The 22,229-nt window shown below is 38.0% G+C and overlaps 1 protein-coding gene and 1 non-coding gene across 3 annotated transcripts; both read right to left on the reverse strand.

The window, feature by feature from the left end:
- Nucleotides 1-1,293: 1,293 nt before the first annotated feature.
- Nucleotides 1,294-1,366, reverse strand: TRNAR-UCU. The gene has a single exon. It is a non-coding gene; the product is annotated as a tRNA-Arg (tRNA).
- A 151-nt stretch (nucleotides 1,367-1,517) lies between these two features.
- MTO1 (mitochondrial tRNA translation optimization 1) lies at nucleotides 1,518-22,008 on the reverse strand. Of its 2 annotated transcripts, XM_010851266.1 has the most exons (13): nucleotides 21,691-22,008; nucleotides 19,443-19,642; nucleotides 19,227-19,344; nucleotides 16,408-16,491; nucleotides 14,474-14,763; nucleotides 12,480-12,592; nucleotides 12,198-12,388; nucleotides 11,831-11,961; nucleotides 10,970-11,174; nucleotides 10,716-10,887; nucleotides 6,461-6,579; nucleotides 3,571-3,731; nucleotides 1,519-1,864 (listed from the first exon to the last, which is right to left on the reverse strand). In XM_010851266.1, exons 1-13 carry the CDS (start codon nucleotides 21,905-21,907, stop codon nucleotides 1,703-1,705), a joined length of 2,163 nt encoding a protein of 720 aa, XP_010849568.1. In that variant the 5' UTR covers nucleotides 21,908-22,008; the 3' UTR covers nucleotides 1,519-1,702. The 2 variants fall into 2 exon arrangements, with proteins under 2 accessions (XP_010849569.1, XP_010849568.1); XM_010851267.1 differs by lacking the exon at nucleotides 16,408-16,491 and having other exon boundaries at nucleotides 1,518-1,864.
- Nucleotides 22,009-22,229: the final 221 nt, after the last annotated feature.

Below are 22,229 nucleotides of genomic sequence, written 5' to 3' on the forward strand. Positions count from 1 at the left end.
TGGTTTGTTCTGAAATATTCTGTTAAGTGAGATAATTTTGTATAATATATGTAACAACATATTTTAAATTGTGGATTTAAAGAGGTTTCATATGCTAAACTAAATGCAGAACCTAAAACATGTTTTCTATCAAACATTTTTCAGTAAGATGGTTACTACTGTAATGGAATCACATTATAAAACCCAAGCTTCATTATATGTAGTATCACTAGGCCCAAATTACAGCTGTTGAGAACCTTCCAAAGCATTTAGGAATTTATTTCCTCAAAATCAATTTTTGCTATATTCCATTCAATAAGCACCCCACTCATTGCTTTTACTCCTGCAATTAGCCAGAAAAAGAAAAGTTTACAATCAATGGTTCCCCCCTAGTGATAAACACTAGCACAAAATACCCTCTTTTAATAAACACCATGCAGAAGTGTACTCAATATGCCTCTGTGGTAAGAATTCTGCCTAGGAATGGCCATAATAACTAAAAGTTACCACTTACTGAAATTACTACATCAAGTATCAAAAAGAACTCATCATTGCTAAAACATCCAGCATTACACATATTGGGTTGGCCAAAAAGTTCACTCGGGTGTTCTGTAACATCTTCCGAACAAACTTTTTGGCTAACCCAATGCTTTTTACTTGCTACTGATCTGGACTGTGTTATGGAAAGACAAAATTAGATGAAACCCATGGAAACCGAGCTACATCCAAGAGGCTATACATGATTATAGTAAGAAGGTATTTGCCCCACACCCACTGAAATCACACCAGTGATTTCAGGGCGCTTAGAACTGTCTGAGATACCTGCTTTGGCTTGAGGCTGATATGGGAGCTTCTCCCTGGACTGATAGGAAAGGTCTGAGTTGGCATTTCCAAGGATAAGTAGGGTCCTCTTGTCTGCTTGGCTACGTTCATCCTCTAGTCAGTCAAGAAAGGTCAAGGTGTCTGAGGAGCTAGCCAGAGACCCGGCTGGTCACCCCCGCTAACCCCAGTAACCATGTATCACAAGTACTGGAGAGTCCCAGCGCCATTCAGATTTTTCTGTCAATTCTGACTTTCAATAGGGGAACTTTAGTCGCCATGCTGCAGCCAGCACTGGAAATTAGCTGAATGATTCTGGATGATTTTGTACAGTTTCAAATTTTTAGCCTTAAGAATTTGAGGGCTTTGAAATAACATAACTAAGCAGAAGCCTGCCAACTTTCAAAACTAGTTGAAAGATAAGACTTTTAATTTGGTACCTTTTATGGACAAAGTTCTTATTATTTATTTTTGGCCATGCCATGCACATCTTAGTTCCCTGACCAGGGTTCCAACCTGGGTCTCCTACAGTAGAAGTGTGGAGTTCTAACCACTGGACCATCAGGGAATTCCCAGTAAATTTGTCCTTATGAGTAGGCAAATCCGCAAGCTGAGATTTTTTTTTTTTCCAGATTCAGTTTTAGTTCCACTGTATGTCTCTTTGATGAACACTGCCCAAACTTATATTAGTAGGTATACTGTATTAGAACACCTGACAGAAAGAGTATAAATGGACTTTATAACTATTTTTTCAGATATACAAAAAAGCAGAATTATAACCTATTTACAAATTAATGACAAAGCCACAAAACCTAATAAAGTTATTTTAACAGGTGCTAAATATAAATACTTCTCATCTCCTGTCTACACTCTTGTTCAGATTAACTCTTCTATGAATAGAAAGCTATAACTGACTCTCTTCAAGTCTGTCTGTATCATGTAACTGTTGATCAGTTTTGGGAACTCTATTCATAGCTGCCTGTCTTTGCTGAGTGGTCTTCACAAATCTGAGCAGGTTGACGATGGCAGCAGCTGTCACTCCAGGTATACGACTGGCAGCCCCAATCTAGGAATTAAATCCACGAGAAACATAAATGAGCTATGTTAGTTATAAGCAAATTTATTTTCCTCCTGATAACGATCTGTATGTTACAGTTTATAAAATATTTTCAAAACTTTATCTTAATGTATTGTCAAAATAACTTTAGAAAGTAGATAAAAGAAATGTGGTTATAATTAATATCTTCACTTTAAAAACAGGGGAAACTGAGACTAAGAGATATTAAAATGACTTGTCTAAGATCATGTAATTAACAGATGTTAGAGTATCTAACCTTTTCTTTTCGTTAAACTAAACTAACATCACTAGCAGTGTGTTGCTCAGCACCCTACGACTAATCTCAGTAATATTTCTATGGTATATTTTTGCAGTGAAATGTATGACTTATTCACTCCAAGTGGTATAGAGACCTCATATCAGTTCAGGTCTGTTTTGCCACCAAATGACTCTGTAGCAAACGTTTGTCAGAGCTTAAGATATTTCAGAATTTTGGTTAAGAGGTGAACTGTGATGACCAATACAATGCAACTGAACTTTTCTGTGATAATGGAAAATTTCTGTAACACTGGCAGTGTAAAAATATGATAACTGTCCAGTATGACAGCCAAGAGCCTTTTGTAGCTACTGAGCATCTGAAATGTGGCTATTATGACTGAGGAGTTGAATTTTTAACTTTATTTCATTTTAATTACTATAAATGGTTGCACTTGGTTAACGGCTATCATATTGGGCAGTGTAGCCTATGACTATCCACAAAAACATAACCCAAAATGAGTAAGATACAGCTATAAAACTTAAGGCCTCTCTGCTGCTTTCCATGATGAATATGCCTAAGAATACCATGTTAGTTGATGAAATCACTCCTCTTTAAAAAAGCAAGAATACTGGAGTGGGTTGCCATTTCCTTCTCCAATGCATGAAGGTGAAAAGTGAAAGTGAAGTAGCTCAGTTCTGTCCAACTCTGAGCGACTCCATGGACTGCAGCCTACTGGGCTCCTCCGTCCATGGGATTTTCCAGGCAAGAGTACTGGAGTGGGGTGCCATTGCCTTCTCCTGGTTAGGTACCCCTTTATTTTATGAACCACTGAAAAAAATAAAAAACCCAATGCAATGCCCATTAAACTATGATACACCATCAATTTTTAAGCTACAACTCAGAGATGTTAAAAATGTATCTCAGAATCAATAAATACAGCCTACAAGTCTTTAAATATTTGTTATTACAAATTCAATACTGTATGCTGAAGTTTTTAACAGATGTATACAGCATGGTGCCCATGTACTCATGCAAATACAAACCACACACAGACACACACAGGATCATCTCTGGCCCTCTACTTCCTCCTACTGGCTCCCAAGGCAACACTATGGAACGCCTTGGAGGGATCCAAGCAGTGATCTGAAAACCACTGACATGTATTCTATTTTAACCCAAAGTAGTTTAAGTCATGCATATAAACAAGCATGCACATGGTTGGCTAATTATAATCAACCCAATTCTTCACTTCCAGATACTTATTTAGACTAAGCTTTTTTTTATCTCTCATAAAAAATATAATGACACCTGTTATACAAAGAGAATATGAAAATAAGAGGTTAAGCTTTTTATGATGAAATAAAACATTAGTTATATGGCCACTACAAATTCAGCTTTTAAAAATTAAAGCATTGGCTCTCTATGATCTGTTCCTATCCACTGCCTGTTTTCTTACCGTCTGTGGGCGACTGAAATGGAGCTTCTCTCGAACTTCATAGGACAAAGATATATCCTTGAGAGTCAAATAATCTAGGTCCTTTGGCAGTTGGAGAGCTTCATCTCTCTGAACTTCCTTTATTTCTTGTTGCTGATGGAACAGTACTGATTCATAAGTAGCTGGTGAACAAAATTAATTATGTTGTGATACTCAGATAATATTAACAACCTACATGTTTCTAGCTTTTTACAATTTACAGAGAGCTTTTGCATATATGATCTTAGTACCCCGATAGGTGGTAGGTATTCCCTTTCACAGAAGAGGAGACTGGGGTTAAAATAAAGAGAGGGAGTATCCTGTGTATTAACTACAATATTCTGTCTGGCAGTTTATTCCATGTCCTTCTCATTTAAAAAAACTAGAAAATTTTAAGTTAAAAAAAAAAAAATTGCTTTCTTTCTCAATGCAAATTTTGGTGGAACACTTTCTTCAACAGGCTATAGGTTTGAAGTTCTAAAGATTAGGTGTTTCTCCAAGAAGATGGTTTTCAAATAAAGCTATAATTGTTAAAAGTATATATTCTTGGATGATAACATATAATTTAAATAAATTAACTGAAGTTTTATTCAGAGTGAACTTAGAAAGACAATTCAGCAATTATTTTGTAATTAAAGCATTCCATTCTTAGAAAAATAAATCCAAGACCTGTTTTAAAACCTATACTGAGGTGGTCATTCTGTCCTGTTTAAGAAAAGCAAGTCTTCCCTAGAGGTTCTGGCAGCTTCTGCTTCCATCACTTGACTGGTAGCCAGAAAATCTCAGCTCTGAGCCTGGCTCTACCAATAAATTACCCTCTGACAATGAACACATCATGATACTTCTGGGCCTCAGCCACATTATCTAGAAATGTTATGGGCTGACCCAGAAACTTATGATGGTCTTTTTGACAATAAAGGAGAGCTGTGAGGTGCACAGGCCTTGTAGACAGATATACTAGGTTCAAAGCCCAGTTCTGCCACTCCCCAACTGTGTGACCCTGGGCAAGTTATAACTATCTGTAAATTAAGACATAATGCTAGTAGCTATCCTTCACATGACACTTTTTAATTATCAAATGAAATAATTCATGTAAAGGGATTAATATAACATATAACACATCAGCATGACAAATTGTAATGAAATTTTATGACTCAGGAATAGACTATAGGATCACAGAATATAAATAATGTATATGTTAAAGATATATTTACTTTTTCAAATATGTATAGCAAAACAATGAAAGATAGTACAAAGAAGAATCTGAAACTGATTTCTGCCTTCAAGAAACTTGTCTAAGGACTTCCCTGGCAGTCCAGTGGTTAAGACTTCACCTTCCAATTCAAGGGGTGCAGGTCTGATACCTGGTCAGGAAGCTAAGATCACACATGCCTCAGGGCCAAAAAAACCAAAACATAAAACAGAAGCAATATTGTAATAAATTCAACAGATTTTTAAAATGGTCCACATTAAAAAAAAAAGAAAAAACTTATCCAGTGGAGGATCTAGGTAGTGATTTGAAAACTACTGATATACGCTATATTTTAACCTAGTGTGGTTTCTTTTAAGCCATGGGTATTAGTTAGAGTCTTTATATACGCCAGTCTTAAAGAACAAAGCAAAACAGTAACTACTCCATGGCTGAAGTCAGGGTTTCCTATAAACAAGTTGAAGATAATTATTTTGGACCATTTACTGGACACAGTAAAACTGCAAACCAAGTTTAAAATACAGAGTTTAATCACCTTTTCCCAGATGCTAATGGCCTAAATGTTCAATAAAGTAACTTTTACTCAATAGAAAGATCATGATGTTGAGATATAAGGTTAACAATACTTCTTACACATTAGCAAATGACCAGGGCATGTTCATTTGGAAGAATGATAGGCAGCACTTGGGTCATTCTATATAAGCAGTCAAAGCATAGCAAGGTAACAGACCTCTCTGGAACTGAAAGAAAACGTTACTGCTAGGACTGCAGCATTCTCACCACCTTCGCTGGTCCCCAAGGAGCCTGAAGGCCTTTCCTGTTTAAACAGTCCACCTTTTATCCTGCTTTTCCTACCCTTCTCTCCCATCTCATTCTGTTCCCTGACTTTTTCTGCACACAATTTTCCAGTGGAGGAAAAAAAAAATCTTCTATCACAATGCAGAAGCTAATGCTATTATCAGTATTTCTGTTTGAATTTTTTTTTTTTTTTGGCATGCGGGATCTTCCCTGACTGAGGATCAAATCTGTGCCCCCTGCATTTGGCGTATGGAGTCTTCAGGGAAGTCCTGAAATTTTTTTTATAAAGAAAAAATTATAAATTGCAGTACAAATCCAAAAGTCACATGTGACTTTGATGGTCAATATACTGACCAAGAATATGAGAGCACGTCAAATGTTATAACATACAGGGGCAGAATGTGAACTTCTTTGCCTGATACAAAATAAGTCTTTGTTAATAGAAAAGTATTATATCATCAAAGCCAAAAATAGCATTATTTTCCTCATTAGTAGAACGTTTAAGTGGAGAAAACATTAAAAAAAAAGTTCAAAAGGAAAAAAGATTTGTTTTTTTTTTTTTAAAAAGGAGAGCTCTACAGTGGCACTTCCCAACATGAAATATACACACAGATCTCCTAGGGATCTTGTTAAAATGCAAATGCTCACTCAGTGGGTCTGGGGTGGAGTCTTCCTAACACATTATGATGTGTTACAGTGCTACCTGGGAAACCTACTCTGAGTGGTCAGAGCCTAAGACGATGCTGGTCTTACGGTAATAATGGCTCCTCTTGACACAGAGCTCTCTGTGTATCTGCAATTCATTCATTATTTGCACAAATGAAGAAGGGAGCATACAGACATCCTAAGTAAAAAATTTTCTACCTTCTATTTTCAGTCTTTCGGCCAGCTCTCTACATTGGGTGTACTTCTTCAAGGGCTCTGGAACAGCCCTGGCCAACAACTCCATGTCAACTTCCTCATACTTCAGAACATCAAGAGCTCTACAAACACAGAAAAGTTTCATTAACACAAGGGTCCATATCATATCAGGCAGATTAAGAACAAAATTCCTTGAAAGTAATACCAAATCTCAGAATAAACAATATCAATATATTTCTAATTTTCCCCAAGTACACTGAGCAAACAGCAGCATCTGTGACACAGCGGGACCTCCATGAGATCAGCATGTGATTCTCAGGCTGAATTCTGTCGAAAGTGTTTCTGCATCTACTGAGATTATCATATGGTGTTTATCTTTCAATTTGTTGATATGATGTATCACATTGATTGATTTGCGTATATTAAAGAATCTTTGCATCCCTGGGATAAACCTGACTTGATCATGGTGTATGATCTTTTTAATGTGTTGCTGAATTCTGTTAGAATTTTGTTGAGGATTTTTGCATCTATGTTTATCAGTAATAGTGGCCTGTAATTTTCTTTTTTTGTGATGTCTTTGTCTGCTTTTGTTATCTGGGTGATGGTGGCTTCATAGAATGAGTTTGGAAGTGTTCCTTCCTCTGCAATTTTTTGAAAGAGAGCATGTGATTCTCAACTCCTTTCCTTTATCAAGAGGGGTAAGTAGTTGGTAAAGTGGTACTGCAACAATCCATTTGTCCTCTGGAGCTTTCCTATTAGGACAGAATATCCTCTGAAAACAAGGGTGTGATTGAACTCCCTAAGAATTTACATCTAAGTCACATTAAGCCCATGTCCGTTGAATGCGCCATCCTTCTACACACATGCTTAGAACCAACTAAAGGAGATCTGCTTGTTCCAAGACTGGAAAATACCCTGCAGTTTCCTTCTCATTTTGCTTGGTTCTCACAAGGTTTCACTGATCTGTACACTTTCCCTACAGTACACTTACTGCCTTAACTTTATTTTTATTTACTTTGCCCTTTCCCTCTTTCAATAGATTGCTTTTTTTTATCAACTCTGTCCACCCAAAATCAATTAAACCAATTAATTTATTAAGTCAAAAGAAGGTCAAATCTGCCCATCCCAGGGTTCCAAGTCCCTTCAGGCCTCCCAGATGTGTTTATTTGTTTGTTTGTTTGTTTTTTACAGCTCATTCTATCACCACAGTCATGTGTCACACTCTCTGCAGAGGCCTGTCTCATCTCAGACAGTCTAGGAAAGGCCAGACACCTCTTCCCACAAGGAGCTGTCAACTTTGTTGTGCTCCACAAGATGAATTATGTCAATTAATTTCAGAAGTCTCATCAGATAAGCTGTTGATACAATGAAACCAAATAACCCTAAACTCCACAAGAAAAGGGGTTGTTCTTTCAGAAATTATAAAACCAAGACTTCCCTGGTTGCTCAGTGGTTAGGAATCACCTGCTAATGCAGGGAACATGGGTTTAATCCCTGGTCTGGGGAGATCCCACATGCTATGGGGCAACTGAGCCTGTGTGCCAGAACTACAGAGCTTACTCGCCTTGGAACTAGTGCTCTGAGACATGAGAAGCCATCACAACGAGAAGCCCATGCTCTGCAACTTGAGAGCAGCCCGCACCAGTCACAACCAGAGAAAGCCTGCAAGTAGCAACGAAGACCCAGGGTGGCCAAAAATAAAATAAAAAAATTACAGAACATACAGGAACACATCTAATGACCAACCAAAAAGAGAGGAATCTTAGAGGATGGTGACCTCAAAGAAAAGCCTATGACCATTTAACTTTTAAGAAGGTTTTAGGGTTCCCTGGTGGTCCAGTGTTAAAGTTAAGAATCCGCCTGCTAATGCAGGGGACGTAGGTTTGATCCCTGGTCTGGGAAGATCCCGCAGGCCGTGGGGCAACTAAGCCCATGAGCCACAACTACTGACCCAGCACTCTGGAGCCTACCAGCTGTGACTATTGAAGCCTGTGCTCATAGACAGGATAAGCTGTTGCAATGAGAAGCCCTGGTACCACAGTGAAAAGCAGCTTCCGCTTGCTGCAACTAGAGAAAGCCCACAGGCAGCAGTGAAGACCCAGAGCAGCCAAAAATAAATACATCTTTTAAAAGGCTTTTAAACAATTTGTTTAGAAGGCTTGGAGCTATTTGCAGGTCCAAACTTCAAGACCAGCTTTGAATGAAGCCTAAGCCTCAGAGTACAGAGGGCTGCCACTGAAGGACAAGTTAGCACGCTTCTGCAGAACACGAGAGACAGTTTCTGCACTACCTGACACATCAGTGCGTCTCCCTATGATCCTAACAGGAAATGTGTACGCGCATGCTCTGTGGATCTGTTCTGTCAAAACGGTAGCTCAAAGTCCAGTCCTACCCCTCAGTGCCTGGCGCACAGCTTGCTATGTGTGCGGCAGACACAATACATGTCCTTGGACCAATTTTCTATCTTTCTAGCTTTATGTATCTAGGAATTGATCAAGTGAGTTCTTTCAGGGAGGCTCAACACTACACTATAAATATTCTACCAAAATCAAACAGGAGGATGAGGTCCCTGTTTCCTTCTGAAAGGAAAGACACCTGAAATTAACAAGAAAAGCATTTGGTCAAATTACTGTTTTAAAAAAAGTTACCTTAACAAAATGGGTACTCTTAGGATTAGGTAAAAATATAAAGCCGACAGCCCCCTCCTTTTTCATATTTTTATTCATCAATTAGCATTCTAAACTGTGTTGAAAACAATCACTTCCCTTGCTCTCACTATGACCTCAATCCACATGAGTCACATTGAATGAAAATTCTTATTATATAAAATCTAACACAGTGCAATATTTGACCTAAATGAAGCATAATGCTATAAATTCTTCTGCAAAGCTTGAAAAAATAATAAACCCTCTTAAATTTAAACAAATATCTGGAAAAGAGTGAAATATAAAACTATGTTTATACTACTACCATCTCCCAGTACCACTTAACTGGTACACAAATAAATCTGCCACCCTTATCTGTGAACCAAGCTGTCTTTCCTGTAAATGAGACCCCCTGGTTTGGGTGACAACCATGCAGATTCTTTATTATTTATTGTTGCTAAGGCACTTCAGTCATGTCTGACTCTTTACTACCCTATGGACTGTAGCCTGCCAGGCTCCTGTGTCTGTGGGATTCTCCAGGCAAGAATACTGAAGTGGGTTGCCATGTCCTTTTCCAGGGGATCTTCCTGACCTAGGGATCGAACCCACATCTCTTAGGTCTCCTGCATTGGCAGGTGGGTTCTGTACCACTAGCGCCACCTGGGAAGCCGATTATTTACCGTTACTATAATTAAAAACCTGCTTATTCTCCTCTTCAGTGATGCCAGTGCTTTGGGAAATTCTCATGAAAATGAAAATTTGGGAACACAAGTTGTAAACAAAAAACACTGTGATGAGATGAAAGTCAAAGACATGTTATGCCTGGCTGTTAGTTAAAAAGAGAGAGAGCGCTTAGAGAGATTGTGGATGATAAAAAGTGGCATTAAAATGAATATACCATTAAATCTACAAATTTCCTCACAAGCAAAACAAGGACTGAGAAAAAGAAAACTATAAACAAAAAACATACTGGAGACACAGCAGCAAGATCAAGTCAGCATGTGTGCTTCTAAAATACAATGATTGTAGGTTTATACCTTCTAAACCCACCCTCCAACCCCCGCTCCCCACGTTAGCTTACATTTTTTAAATGGGAAAAATCAGTGGTGACTGATGTAAATTTTGAATTACATGAGGTTTTCAGAAATGTATCTCTGAATCAAGAAAGATCTCTATTAGTGTCCTTTAGAGTCCATACAACCAGAATGGTAAAAATAAGGACAAAAAAACTCCTAAAATGTAGTAAGGGAGTCTTCAAGAATTGGTAACACTGCTTAATCAAAGTTTCCCTGCTATGGCTCATAGGCAAGATGAGACCATTCCAATTGTTCAATGCCTAAAAAAGAAAGCAGATGCTATTTCTTGGTTTATGCCCGCTAGATCTTAGGAAAGGCAGAACTCAATGGGAGCCACAGAGAAATAAAATAAAGAATAATTTAGAATCATATATATTGTCATTCGTGAGTAAGGAGATTATCTCTAAAGAATTTTGAAAAGAAGCAAACATAAGAGCTGCGTTTGTTTAAAATGTGTAGGTAGGGAATCTATGGTAGTATCTCTCTGAGATGACTCCATTTTTCTACAAAAAGAAAGTTTATACAAAAAATGCATACCTGAGAGGCAGACTTTTACCACTACTTATAGAAGACTCTGGAATTAAGTTTTTCCATTTAGTACTTAAAAACTCAATGGATTTTAGCATAGAAATGCCTTCTTCTAAAGAAGACTTCATCCAAGAAGCTCTTTCATATCGTTGTTGGGACACACAACCAGCTTCCTTGTACCCTAGAAGGGGGAGGGGGAGATTATAATGAAAGAGGTCTTAAAGGAGAGAAAGTCTGGTTGCAGGACTCAGTGTAAGAGTTACCTCGGAATGTAAGCCTGCTGTCGGCGTTATCAGGACGCAGTGACAAACGGAACTCGGCTCGGCTGGTAAACATGCGGTATGGTTCGTTGGTGCCCAGTGTGGTGAGGTCATCAATCAAGACTCCTATGTAACCTTCTGTTCGGCTAATGACAAAAGGAGGCTTGTGTCTGACCCGAAGACTTGCATTGATTCCAGCTATCACACCCTACAAGAGGACTGAAATGTTTAAAAGGCCATTATGAACTGAACAAAGAGCTATCCTATTCAGACACTACCTGGAAAAAATGGTTCAGGCAGTAAGGAAGCAGGCCTGCCCAGAAGGGACAAAACAGAGACAGAAAATGTGGTTCATATTCACAAACAGAATATGGGTAACATACCACTTTAGAATGCTATAATTCATTGTTTTCAAAAATATCTAATATTCTTGATAAACCAGGTGGCTAATCTTTAAAAAAAAAAAATCCACTTGTAAGACTTTTTTAGCCTTTGCCCATTTACAAGTAAAAATAACATAACTTTCTGTTTAAAAAGGAGTAATAACAGGGTAATTTTCAATAAAGTTAGGTTAGGTTAAAAGAACTAAATTTTCTTTTTTTAAATTTCAGAAGCAATACAAAAATCTAATCAAAATATGCAACTGGATCTAGGAGCTCAGAAAAGAGTAACAAAGACACAGTGTTTAAAAAATCTTGTTGTATACAGAAGCCACTCCCATAGTTCCTGAAATAGAAGTCAGTTTGCTATTACAGTTATGAGTTGTATCTAAGCTCTATATAGCAATCATGACAGATGTCAAGAGGAGGAACACCAGTTAAATAGTCCTTTTCTGTTTATAGTAACATTTGAACCACTTCTTACTTGAGCTGCAGCTTCCTCGTAACCAGTAGTGCCATTTATCTGTCCAGCAAAGAAGAGCCGCTGCACCAAATGAGTCTCGAGAGAAGGAGAGATCTGCCGGGGGTCCATGTAATCATACTGAACACCGTAGCCTGGCCAAAGAACAGATGGTACAAAATAAGCAAAAACAGCGCTGGGTTTGCCTCAAGCAGAGATGCAAAGATTATCATTAAATGCTCTTCAAATGTGAAGACTATTTTATAAATAAACGTGCAGATGCTGGGTTTTGTCTTCTGGGGCTCTAAGCACCATGACTGTAGCTTCAATTTTCCGCTGTCTGCTAAGCAATACTGAGCTCAGACCAAAGGGCAGCTGGCAGTCTCTTTACCTGGCTGAATCATTTTAGCGTTCTCCAAGCCTCTGATGCATGTGATCATCTTCTCCTGTAATTCAGCTGGCAGTGTCACAGATAACCCTTGGGGGTAGATGAGGTCAGAATCCATTCCTTCAGGTTCCAACCAAACTTGATGTACACGGTTTGGAAAACGCAAGACCTTTGATTCAATGGAGGGACAGTATCTAGAATAAGACATTGGAATTTAAAAATGCAATTAAGCAAAAGAGGGTTGACAATCCTTACTGTAATTAAGCACTGGTATTTTGTCCTTACCGGGGTCCTCTTGTAGTTTCCTTAATGTGACAGTTAAGGTGAAGGTTCTCAAGGACAATCTCATCCACTCGAGGGTTAGTGTGAGTCAAGTAACATGGCAGCTGATCTTCTGGCTAAAACATGGGAACTCGTCAAAATACTGTTTTGCTTCTCTATTAGTTTGCCTCTAATTCAAATAAATTCCACACATGATATAAACTTACTTGTATAGACATCAAATCTATGCACAAAGCCAAATACTAATGGTGAAGTATGTTTGTGAAAAACAACCCCAAAGATGAACGTAAATTGACACAAGCCTCCAGATCAACAGTTCATAGGAAATACTGATGATGCGGGAACATGTTTAAGGCACCAGAGCAGTGAAATCAGACAAATCTACAAATCTAGAATGTAGGAAATTCCAGAAGAGAAATGTCTCAGTTTCTTCCCCATGTAGATGTAAAAGAGGCTCCCCTGGTAGCTCAACTAGTAAAGAATCCACCTGCAGTGCAGGAGACCCTGGTTCGATTCCTGGGTCAGGAAAATCTCCTGGAGGAGGGCATGGCAAACCCACTCCAGTATTCTTGCCAGGAGAAGCCCCATGGACACAGGAGCCTGGCATGCTACAGTCCACGGGGTTGCAAAGAGTTAGACACAACTGAGCGACTAAGCACAGCACAGCACAGCACACAGATGTAAAAAAGAGAGGAACTATTATAAGATATGTAATGTATGAACCTCATTTGGTTCTTGGTTCAAATAAAACAACTATAAAATACTTGGAATGCACTTGGAACATTGTAGTTCAACTATACTTCAATAATATATCTATATTTAATACTAAGGAAAATTAAGCACTGAGTATCAGATGATATTAATAAATTATGTTTTGCTATATGTGTTAACAGTATTATGGTTGAGTTTTACAAAATCCTTATTTGTTAAAGACATGTACCAAGGTATTTCTGGATGAAATGATGTCTGACACTTATTTTAAAACTAAGTAAGACAAAGTGTTGAGGAAAGATAAGAATGTCAAAAGAGGGAATTCCCTGATGGTTTAGTGGTTAGGATTCCACACTTTCACTGTAGGAGGCATGGATTCAATCCCTGGTCGGGGAACTAAGTTCCCACAAGCTGTGCAGCATGGCCAAATAAATAAATTAATAGCCACTCATCAGGGTAACACTCACCAGAAATTAGGAGCGTCAACTACTAGCCCTTGATTCTAAACACACAATATATAGCTTGTTTTTTTTTAAATTACAAGGATAGGTAAAAGTAGCCTATATCTTCAAAAGTATCAGTATTATTAAGACTGAGGAATTATTCCAGATTAAGAAGAAATGACAATTAACTGCAATATATGATCCTAGGTTGGAAAAAGAACGTTGGGACAAAAAAATGTATTGGGGTGGTCAGAAAACTCTATGAATTTTATTTTCGATAACAGCACTGTGTCAATGTTAAAGTCCCCAAATTTCATCACTGCATTGAGGTTATATGAGGATGTCTTTGGGCTTAGCTGAGATGCAGACTGAGGTATTTAGAGGTAAAGGGTCATGATCTCTGCAACTTTTAAATGTTTTGGGAAAAGAAAAAAGAATAAAAATAAATGTGTATGTTACTGTTCTATATGTTAAATATATGTATCTATGTCTATATATATGGAGAGGGCAAGTAATAGTCCTACAACTTTTCTGAAATTATTACCAAAAGTTTAAATAGGTAAAGTTATCAAATCAATGAAATTTAAGAATTTATGGGATTTTGGGAGGGAGGTGGAGGGAGGGTCGGGATGGGGAATACATGTACACCCATGGCTGATTCACGTGAATGTATGGCAAAAACCACCACCACTTAAAAGAATTTGTGAGGAAATACCCAAGTAGCCAAATCAGCTACTCCTTTTAAAGAACACATTTTTGTGCCCTAATTAATAGTGATGAAAAATGAATACCAAAAAAGTCTATATTCCCTATTTAAGGCCAGATTTTCATAAATTATCTCACCTTAATCCACACTGTCTGATTGATAAAGCTGAAAGGTATGGATGGATTATCTGGTGTCTGCTTGTTTAGAATGCTGAAATTAACGGATTCTTTGGCGATTCGGGGCGGAGTCCCAGTCTTCAATCTTCCCACCACAAACCCCAACTTCTCCAGGGTCTGAGCCAACCCTACGGCAGGCTGATCACCTAAACGTCCTGCTGGATGCATTTCCAATCCGATTACAATCATGCCTCTCAGGAATGTCCCAGTAGTCAGAACCACACTCTCTGCATACACTTTACTTCCATCGGCTAAAGGACAAGAAAGAGAACAAAACTCATGTCCTAATTGTCACCATGGGTCAAATTAGAATGTTACGCTTTTGTAGGAGAACTACAGAAAAATTTGTCTTTAGAAACCTGAAAAAGATTTTAAATCAGTAAGAAGGCTACATGTCATCAATCTGAAGAATGCAGGAAAGCTGAGACGGAGAGCATAATGTATTATCACAGATACACATGTTCCTAAAGTCTTGTCAGCACTGAATAGCTGGTCTCAGTTAATTTTTAAAATTAATTAAATTTAGACTTCTAGTTAAATTTAACAGATCCCACCTCACATGATTTCTTCTCCTTCTTAAAATTCCAAAAGAAAATAAAGGAGCAAAAAAGATATGAAACCATGAGAACCACAAGAATGGAAAAGAATTTGTCAAAAGATGAAAAATTTCAAATATTTTTGAAAGATAGAAAGTGGTTGGGGGGATGGATAAATCAGGAATTTGGGATTAATTTATACACACCACAATAAATAAAATAGTCAACAAGGACCTACTATATAACACAAGGAACTCTACTCAATATTCTATAATAACCTACAGTAGAAAAGAACCTGAGAAAAGAATGGGTATATACATTATATACGTTTAACTGAATTGCTTTGCTGTACACCTGAAACTAACACAATATTGTAAATCAACTATACTCTACATAAAATAAAAAATTTTTTTGAAGTGGTTGGAAGAGTGATAACTGATTGAGCAGAGGGTAGAATGCTATAACTCAAGAACCTGAAGAGAACATACAGATGACAGTGAAGTACTCTGCCCTGCAGCGACACAGAAACGGGAGGACTGAGTGTGAAAAATGTGGGAATGCAGCTGGGGGCTGAAGAGGAGAAAGAGCTGAAAACCACATATAAAGGCTTGTCTACAGATGGATCTACCATACAAGAAAATGTGGGTTAATTCTTTGGGTAATAGAGAGTTACTGTTAATGGGTACAGTATTTCAACTAAATTTCCAAAGTTCTAGAAATGGAGAGTGGTGACAGCTGCACATCACTGTGGGGATACTTGAGGGCGTGGAACTGTATACTTAGAAATGGCTACAGTGGCAAACTTTATGCTATATACATTTTACTACAATAAAAACCCGATTATTAATAAGCTATAATGGAGAAGACTGAAAAAGAATATATCACTTCACTGTACATCTGAAACACTGTAAATCAACTACACTTCAGTAAAAAAAAGTTAATTAAAAATTGTATTGTTGGGCCCATAAAATATAGACAGGGTCCAAGAAATAGCGTTTGAAGATACTAATTTAAGTAACAAGTAAAAATAACTAAAAAGCATAAAGGGCTACCTTAATAAAAACAATATAATCATCAAGTCTGGCGAGGAAAGGAGGCAGAGAGAAAAGGAAATGAAAATAAAAGTAGTAACTGTTCAACATAGGGAAGTCAGGAAACACTGACAGAAGAAAGGGAAGATGGGGTGTATTATACAAAATCATAGTTACTAAGGTAATCACAGAACAAAAGCCATGAACTTATAAGAAAGAAACATAGCTCCTAAAAGGCAAAGCAAACACAGATTAAGTGGTTAAAAAAAAAGTATAGCAGAGTGTGTACAATATGTTACTACTGTGTGTGGGGGTGGAATATATATACCTCTGCATGAAGTCAAGGATAAAATCACAGACAGAAAGACCACGCCAGTGCCTAGGAATGCTCCTGAAGAAGGAAACCGGCTGCCTGGAGCACAAGATGAGAGAGAGACCACCTTTTCACTCTGCCTTCTTTCATCCCCTTTAAACTGTTGATGATGCAAAAGGAACATTTAAGTTTTTAAATACCTGGATTGAGTTCTTGACTGTGATATTTTCTAGCTGTGGGACTTGGGGAAACTACTTGAACTTTAGGAAAGTTGGCATTCTAATCTATAAAAAAGACACGCCTACATCATAAATATATGGAATTTTAAAAATTCAGGTGGAATATAGAGCAAATTGAAAATTTTTTCAGATCCCTGGCTTTAATTGTCTGTGGTAAATGGCAATTTATTTTTTCTTAAAAAAATTTTTTTAGGCATTAGCTGGCTGCAGCTACCATGTTTTTTTACTATTAATGTTGCAGTTATTTATTAAGTATAATTATTTATTAAATATTTTATTGTAATCTGTTAAATCCTTACTATATGCCAGCCTCAACATTAAGTCACATTTTTCACATTTCGTGAAATATACATTACTCTCCCAATTTTGTAGATGAAGAAACAAACCCAAAGCTAAGTCTGAACACTAGTCTAATTCCAAAGCACCTTCTCCAGTCAATGTATTTTCTTTTTACTCTTTGAGTCCACCAAATTCCTCACAGTAAAGTTTGAGCAGTATCTATCTGCTTTTCTTCATTTTGTCTTTCCTTTTCCTTTTAATCAGAGGATAACTGCTTTACAAAGTTGTGTTGGTTTCTGCCGTAGAACAACTATATGAATCAGCCAGACGTACACGTCCCCTCCCTCTTGAACCTTCCCTCCGACTCCCCACCGATTCCACCCATCTAGGTTGTCAGAGCCCTGGATTGAGCTCCCTGTATTATACAGCAACTTCCTACTTGCTATCTATTCTACACCTGGTTTTGTATACATTTTAATGCTCCTCTCTCAGTTCGTCCCACCCTCTTCTTCCCCCACTGGGTCCACAAGTCTGTTCTCTATGTCTGTGTCTCTACTGCTGTGCTGCAAATAGGTCCATCAGTATCATTTTTCTATATTCCATACTGTGCGTTAATATACAATATTTGTTTTTCTCTTTCTGACTTATTTCACTCGTTTAACAGGCTCTAGGTTCATCCACCTCATTAGAACTGACTCAAATTCATTCCTTTTATGGCTGAGTAATATTCCATTGTGTATATGTACCACACTCTTTTTTTCCATTCATCTGTCGGTGGACATCTAGGATGCTTCTGTGTCCTGGCTATTGTAAATAGTGCTGCAATGAACATTGGGGTACATGTGTCTTTTTGAATCATGAAGTTTTCTCAGGGTATATGCCCAGTAGTGGGACTGCTGCATCGTATGGCTACCACAGTATTTGATTATTGTTTTTACTTGTAACACCGGATATGTTCAATGCCTATGTGGGATGTAAGTTATAGGTAATATATTTGTTATGATAGCACTCTCAATGTAAGTAATTCCTTATCCAACTGACACACTTTCTTGACTAATAACTCTAATTTTCCTTGGGTGAAATATACCAATTAAAAATATTTATCTTCTCACACCAATTTGAGGCCATAGAAGGCCATTAGGATGAAGTTTTGGTCAATGGACTTCAAGAAGATGCTGGGCTAGACGTCTATTAATAGGAAAGTGGAAATCCTGTTTAAAAGGAAATGCACCTTGTTTGCTCTGTCTTTATTTGGTCTTTACCCTTTCCCTCTTTTTCCTTTTCTTTCTGATAATGGATGCCTGGATATGTGACTTTGGTCTTGTGATGAAAGCTACAGCCAAAGGTGACAGAGCAGGACAATGGAAGGGCATGGGTGTCTGGTGACATGGCTAGGACTTCCAGGTGGATTGTCTACCCATGTCCTTCTTATCGTGTAAGACAAATACACTCAATTATTTCTAAGTAAGAAAATTAATATGTATATCCCATTCTAAAAAATGTCTATAATAAAATTTAAACAGGGAAAATAAGTTAATAAGTATTTTAAATGATGAATTTTTTATGGCTGATTTGAGATGTTGTATGGCAGAAACCAATAAAACATTGTAAAGCAATTATCCTCCAATTAAAAAAAAAAGGATAAATTTCTCCAGTGCAGCCCCTCCTACCACTTTGTTCCTAGAAAGCTAACAGTCCAGTCCTCTGGCAGAAGACTGATTCTTCTCTTTAGGACTAACAGACATAGATGTTTGGGAATTCCCCAACAAAAAGGCCAGTTCAATCCCTAATCATCAGACTGTACAGAGTCAGTCAAGCCATAAAATAACTATGCACACACAAATCTTCCAATTAGTGTTTGCAGTGAAGGCTAAAAGAGCTAAAGTGGTTAAGTCTTTAAAGGGAGAAAACAGAGATAAATTGCTTTTCCATTCTTCTGTAAAAAATATGTGCATGTGCAATTTTATTTAAAAAATTAATATGTAACTCAAATAAAAACATACATAATAATCTTGTAAAATATAAATTTAAAATGTTTAAAGTCAGAACTAAGAAAAATAAAAATTACCACAGAAATACCAAGAGAAAAATACATAATTTTGCAGGCTATAGAGTCCCAAAATAAGATGGTACAGAAGGTGAGCTTCATGGTAAAAATAAAATGAGGAATAGGATTTTTTCTATACAGTTTCCCTCATACTTGAGCAGAAAACACAACAATTTCCTAGAATAAGCAAAACATCTCCATACACTACTCAGGATAAAATTTTCACATGGAGTTTGATACTGTTATTATTATCTGTAAGCAGTACATACCCAAAACAACACCACTGACACGGTATTTCCCAGTGTGCTCAGGCTCTGGTTCTGTAAGAATGAGATCTTCTACAGCTCCCTCCTGAACAGTAAGCAGCGGTGTATTTAGGATTTCTTTCTAGCAAAAGAGAATGCAAGTTGAAAATAACTTGTTAAAAATAACTTGCATGTTAAATAATCACTACAATCCTTCCTGTTTTCATGCCCTGTTCTTACCTGCATATTCTGCTTATAAAGCTTCCTATCAATTTGAGCTCTCAGACCCCAAACAGCTGGTCCCTTGCGCCGGTTTAATACTTTGTAATGTATACCAGACTGGTCACAGATTCGAGAACACAGGCCATCCAAGGCATCGACTTCCCTCATTAAATGCCCCTTTCCAATGCCACCAAAGGAAGGATTACAGGACATCTGACCTAAAGAGAACAGACATAAACAAAATAAATATAGGAGCATCTTGCACACAGTGCGTGCTTGATAGGAAAATGTCTGTACAAGCGACTAGAATCATGTGATTAAAAATAAAAAATGATGCAAACACTAAAACTGCTGAAGTCCCAATGGGATACAAGAGTTATTCAGGGCATCGTGGAAGACAAACAACTGCTGGACGTTTCTTTTGAATCTTTCTCTTATACATATTTTTAGCACTTCATTATGCTGCCTCTTCCTTTACAATGTGATTTTGAAAACCTTACCTCATGAAACCTTCCTAAATCAAGCATAATTTAAGAAATTTCTTTGTACTGGTTCACAGTTATAATTAATTATGTCTTCCATAAAGGCCATTTGCTGATCCTGTGACCAGCATTAAGGCCTCCAAAAGTTTTCACGGTCTCCAGAGGGAGGCTGAATAGTGCTGTCCTTATGAGCATGGGTTAGGAGCAAGGCAGAGTTCTGGTTCAGCTCCTATATTCACCACTTAGAAGCTCTAGGTGATCTTGGTAAGTTGTCTAATATTCTGTATCTCAGTGTCCCTACTGTAAAAACAGGGATGACAACTTCGTAGATTATCTTCCTCCTTCCTTTGATATAGAACCACTGTTTATTTAGGTAAACACTCTTCCTGATGAGGCTTTGTGCTTGGGGAGTGTGACCTACACTATTTTAGGGATAAATCTTTATTGATCTAAAGTAATCCTGTTCCTACTTGCCAGTGAGTGGTTTAGTGTTAAAAGACTTTTCTCTTTCGTCATGAATGGCAAACAAGAGTTTGTCAAAAAGCACTATTTCCCAGGTTATTAATAAAATAAAAAATTTTCTACCTCTGACTTTATTATGGCAGATGATACGACGGAATTGATACAGGACAATTCCTGCATTCTGTATTCCTATGGAAGTTTAACCTTCTAAGTCAAAGCTATCTTTCTGAGAACAAGCAGAAATACTTCATACTCCATGACATCAAAGTACCTTAAAAAAAATGAGACTTTGATTTTAAGATAGAACTGTCATTCATTAAGCTCATTTATAAGAGTTATTACATATCTCTGAAATTCATTTATTTAAAAAGATAACATAGGTCATATTGTATTGGTATAAAAATATAAATACATGTTTTGATGGGAATTCCTTTATCCTTGACAAAGCTACACCACTTATAGTATTATCTTATCATCTTAGTTCAATAATACTTTTTTGTTCATTCAACTTTTAAAATTATTATTATTGAAATGCAGTACCTGGTTTTTACTTGGTAATCACATAGCCTCTATCCAAAAGAATCGCTGTTAACAAAAGTATATATTTCTCCACAGTTATAAACTGAATGGTTATTTCTAAACAGTATTTCAGTACAGAAAGCATAGTTAACATTTCAATTACAGTTCCCTCGTAAGCAAAATGCACAAGGAAAGACACAGGCATGCATAATTTACAAGATAGTGTCCTAGCTGGCATCTATTATGATGCCACAGAGGGGTCTTGCTTTAAATTATGGCCGTCCAACCACTGCTTGTGAAGTGCCAAAAAGCACAGTCGGGTCCTGACCATAAAATTGGGGAATAAACATTCAGTATGAATATAAAATACAATTTAAAAAGTAGCCTCGTTCTTCAAAAGGGTTCCACAAAATCTCGAGAAAAACACAATGGGTATTTAATAAACGAGCACTAATAACGCTGATTCACTCTAACCGAAGCAACAAGCTAGTAAAGGGCAAAAGGCAAAATTGAAATAAAGTATCACCAGTATTCTTAAGAGTTTGCTCTTTTCTCAAGGCACCTCTCCCTCAACCCTCCTCCAACTAATTATTTCTGTCAATAGCAGCACAATTCGTGGTCCACAGAATAGCCGAAACCAGAGTTCTGGCCCGGTCCCGCTTGATCTGCGAAACACACATCAGGCTAAAACGACATTCGGTAGGATTCTCACCAGAGTAACTGGAGGAAAAGGCACTGGGAAGGGGAGAAGGAGGACCCTGGCAGCGTGCGTCTCTCTGCAAGCCTCACACCGCGCCACTCACCGATGGTGTCCACTCGGTGCGTGAGCAGCAGAGTCCGGGAGCCGCATCGAGCTGCGGCGGCAGCGGCTTCGGTCCCTGCGTGTCCTCCGCCGATGACCACTACGTCGAAGTGCGGAGTCCAGGGCGCCGCGCTGTCACCGCCGAACCGGACCGACGCAAGGTGCTGTTTGGTGAGGGAAGCCGCGACCCGGCGGCCACAGCCTCGGATACAGAACATTGCTGGAGAAAGGCAGTCTGTTAACTCGGATCCTGACACTAGCGAGGGGAAAACACTTAGGAGAGAAAGCCTTCAGGAAGCAGCCATCTTGCTATGATGTCACAGCGTCACGTCTACGTCCAGCGTCGCCGCTGATTGGCAGTTTGGCGCGACTTTCCTGGCGAAGCGCGTTGGAGTGTGTGCACGTGGATTGGTGCGTGTGTACCTCGTTTCTTGCCTGGCGGAGGCTGTTGGATTACCTATGGTTGGAGAAGGGGACGACGAAGGATGAGATGGTTGGATGGCAATACCAACTCAACGGACATGGGTTTGGGTGGACTCA

The sequence above is a fragment of the Bison bison genome, unplaced genomic scaffold, assembly GCF_000754665.1.
Source record: "Bison bison bison isolate TAMUID 2011002044 unplaced genomic scaffold, Bison_UMD1.0 scf7180017864300, whole genome shotgun sequence".
NCBI lineage: Eukaryota > Metazoa > Chordata > Mammalia > Artiodactyla > Bovidae > Bison > Bison bison.

Excerpts from the sequence above, each read along its gene's own strand:
- MTO1 (XM_010851266.1), bottom strand. The coding sequence starts at position 21,907 with ATGTTCTGTATCCGAGGCTGTGGCCGCCGGGTCGCGGCTTCCCTCACC. Across the intron at positions 14,764-16,407 it reads ATCCTTGACTTCATGCAGAG|CCGATGGAAGTAAAGTGTAT; the intron begins GTATATATATTC and ends CTTGTCCTTTAG. Across the intron at positions 11,962-12,197 it reads CGCTAAAATGATTCAGCCAG|GCTACGGTGTTCAGTATGAT; the intron begins GTAAAGAGACTG and ends TTCTTTGGCCAG.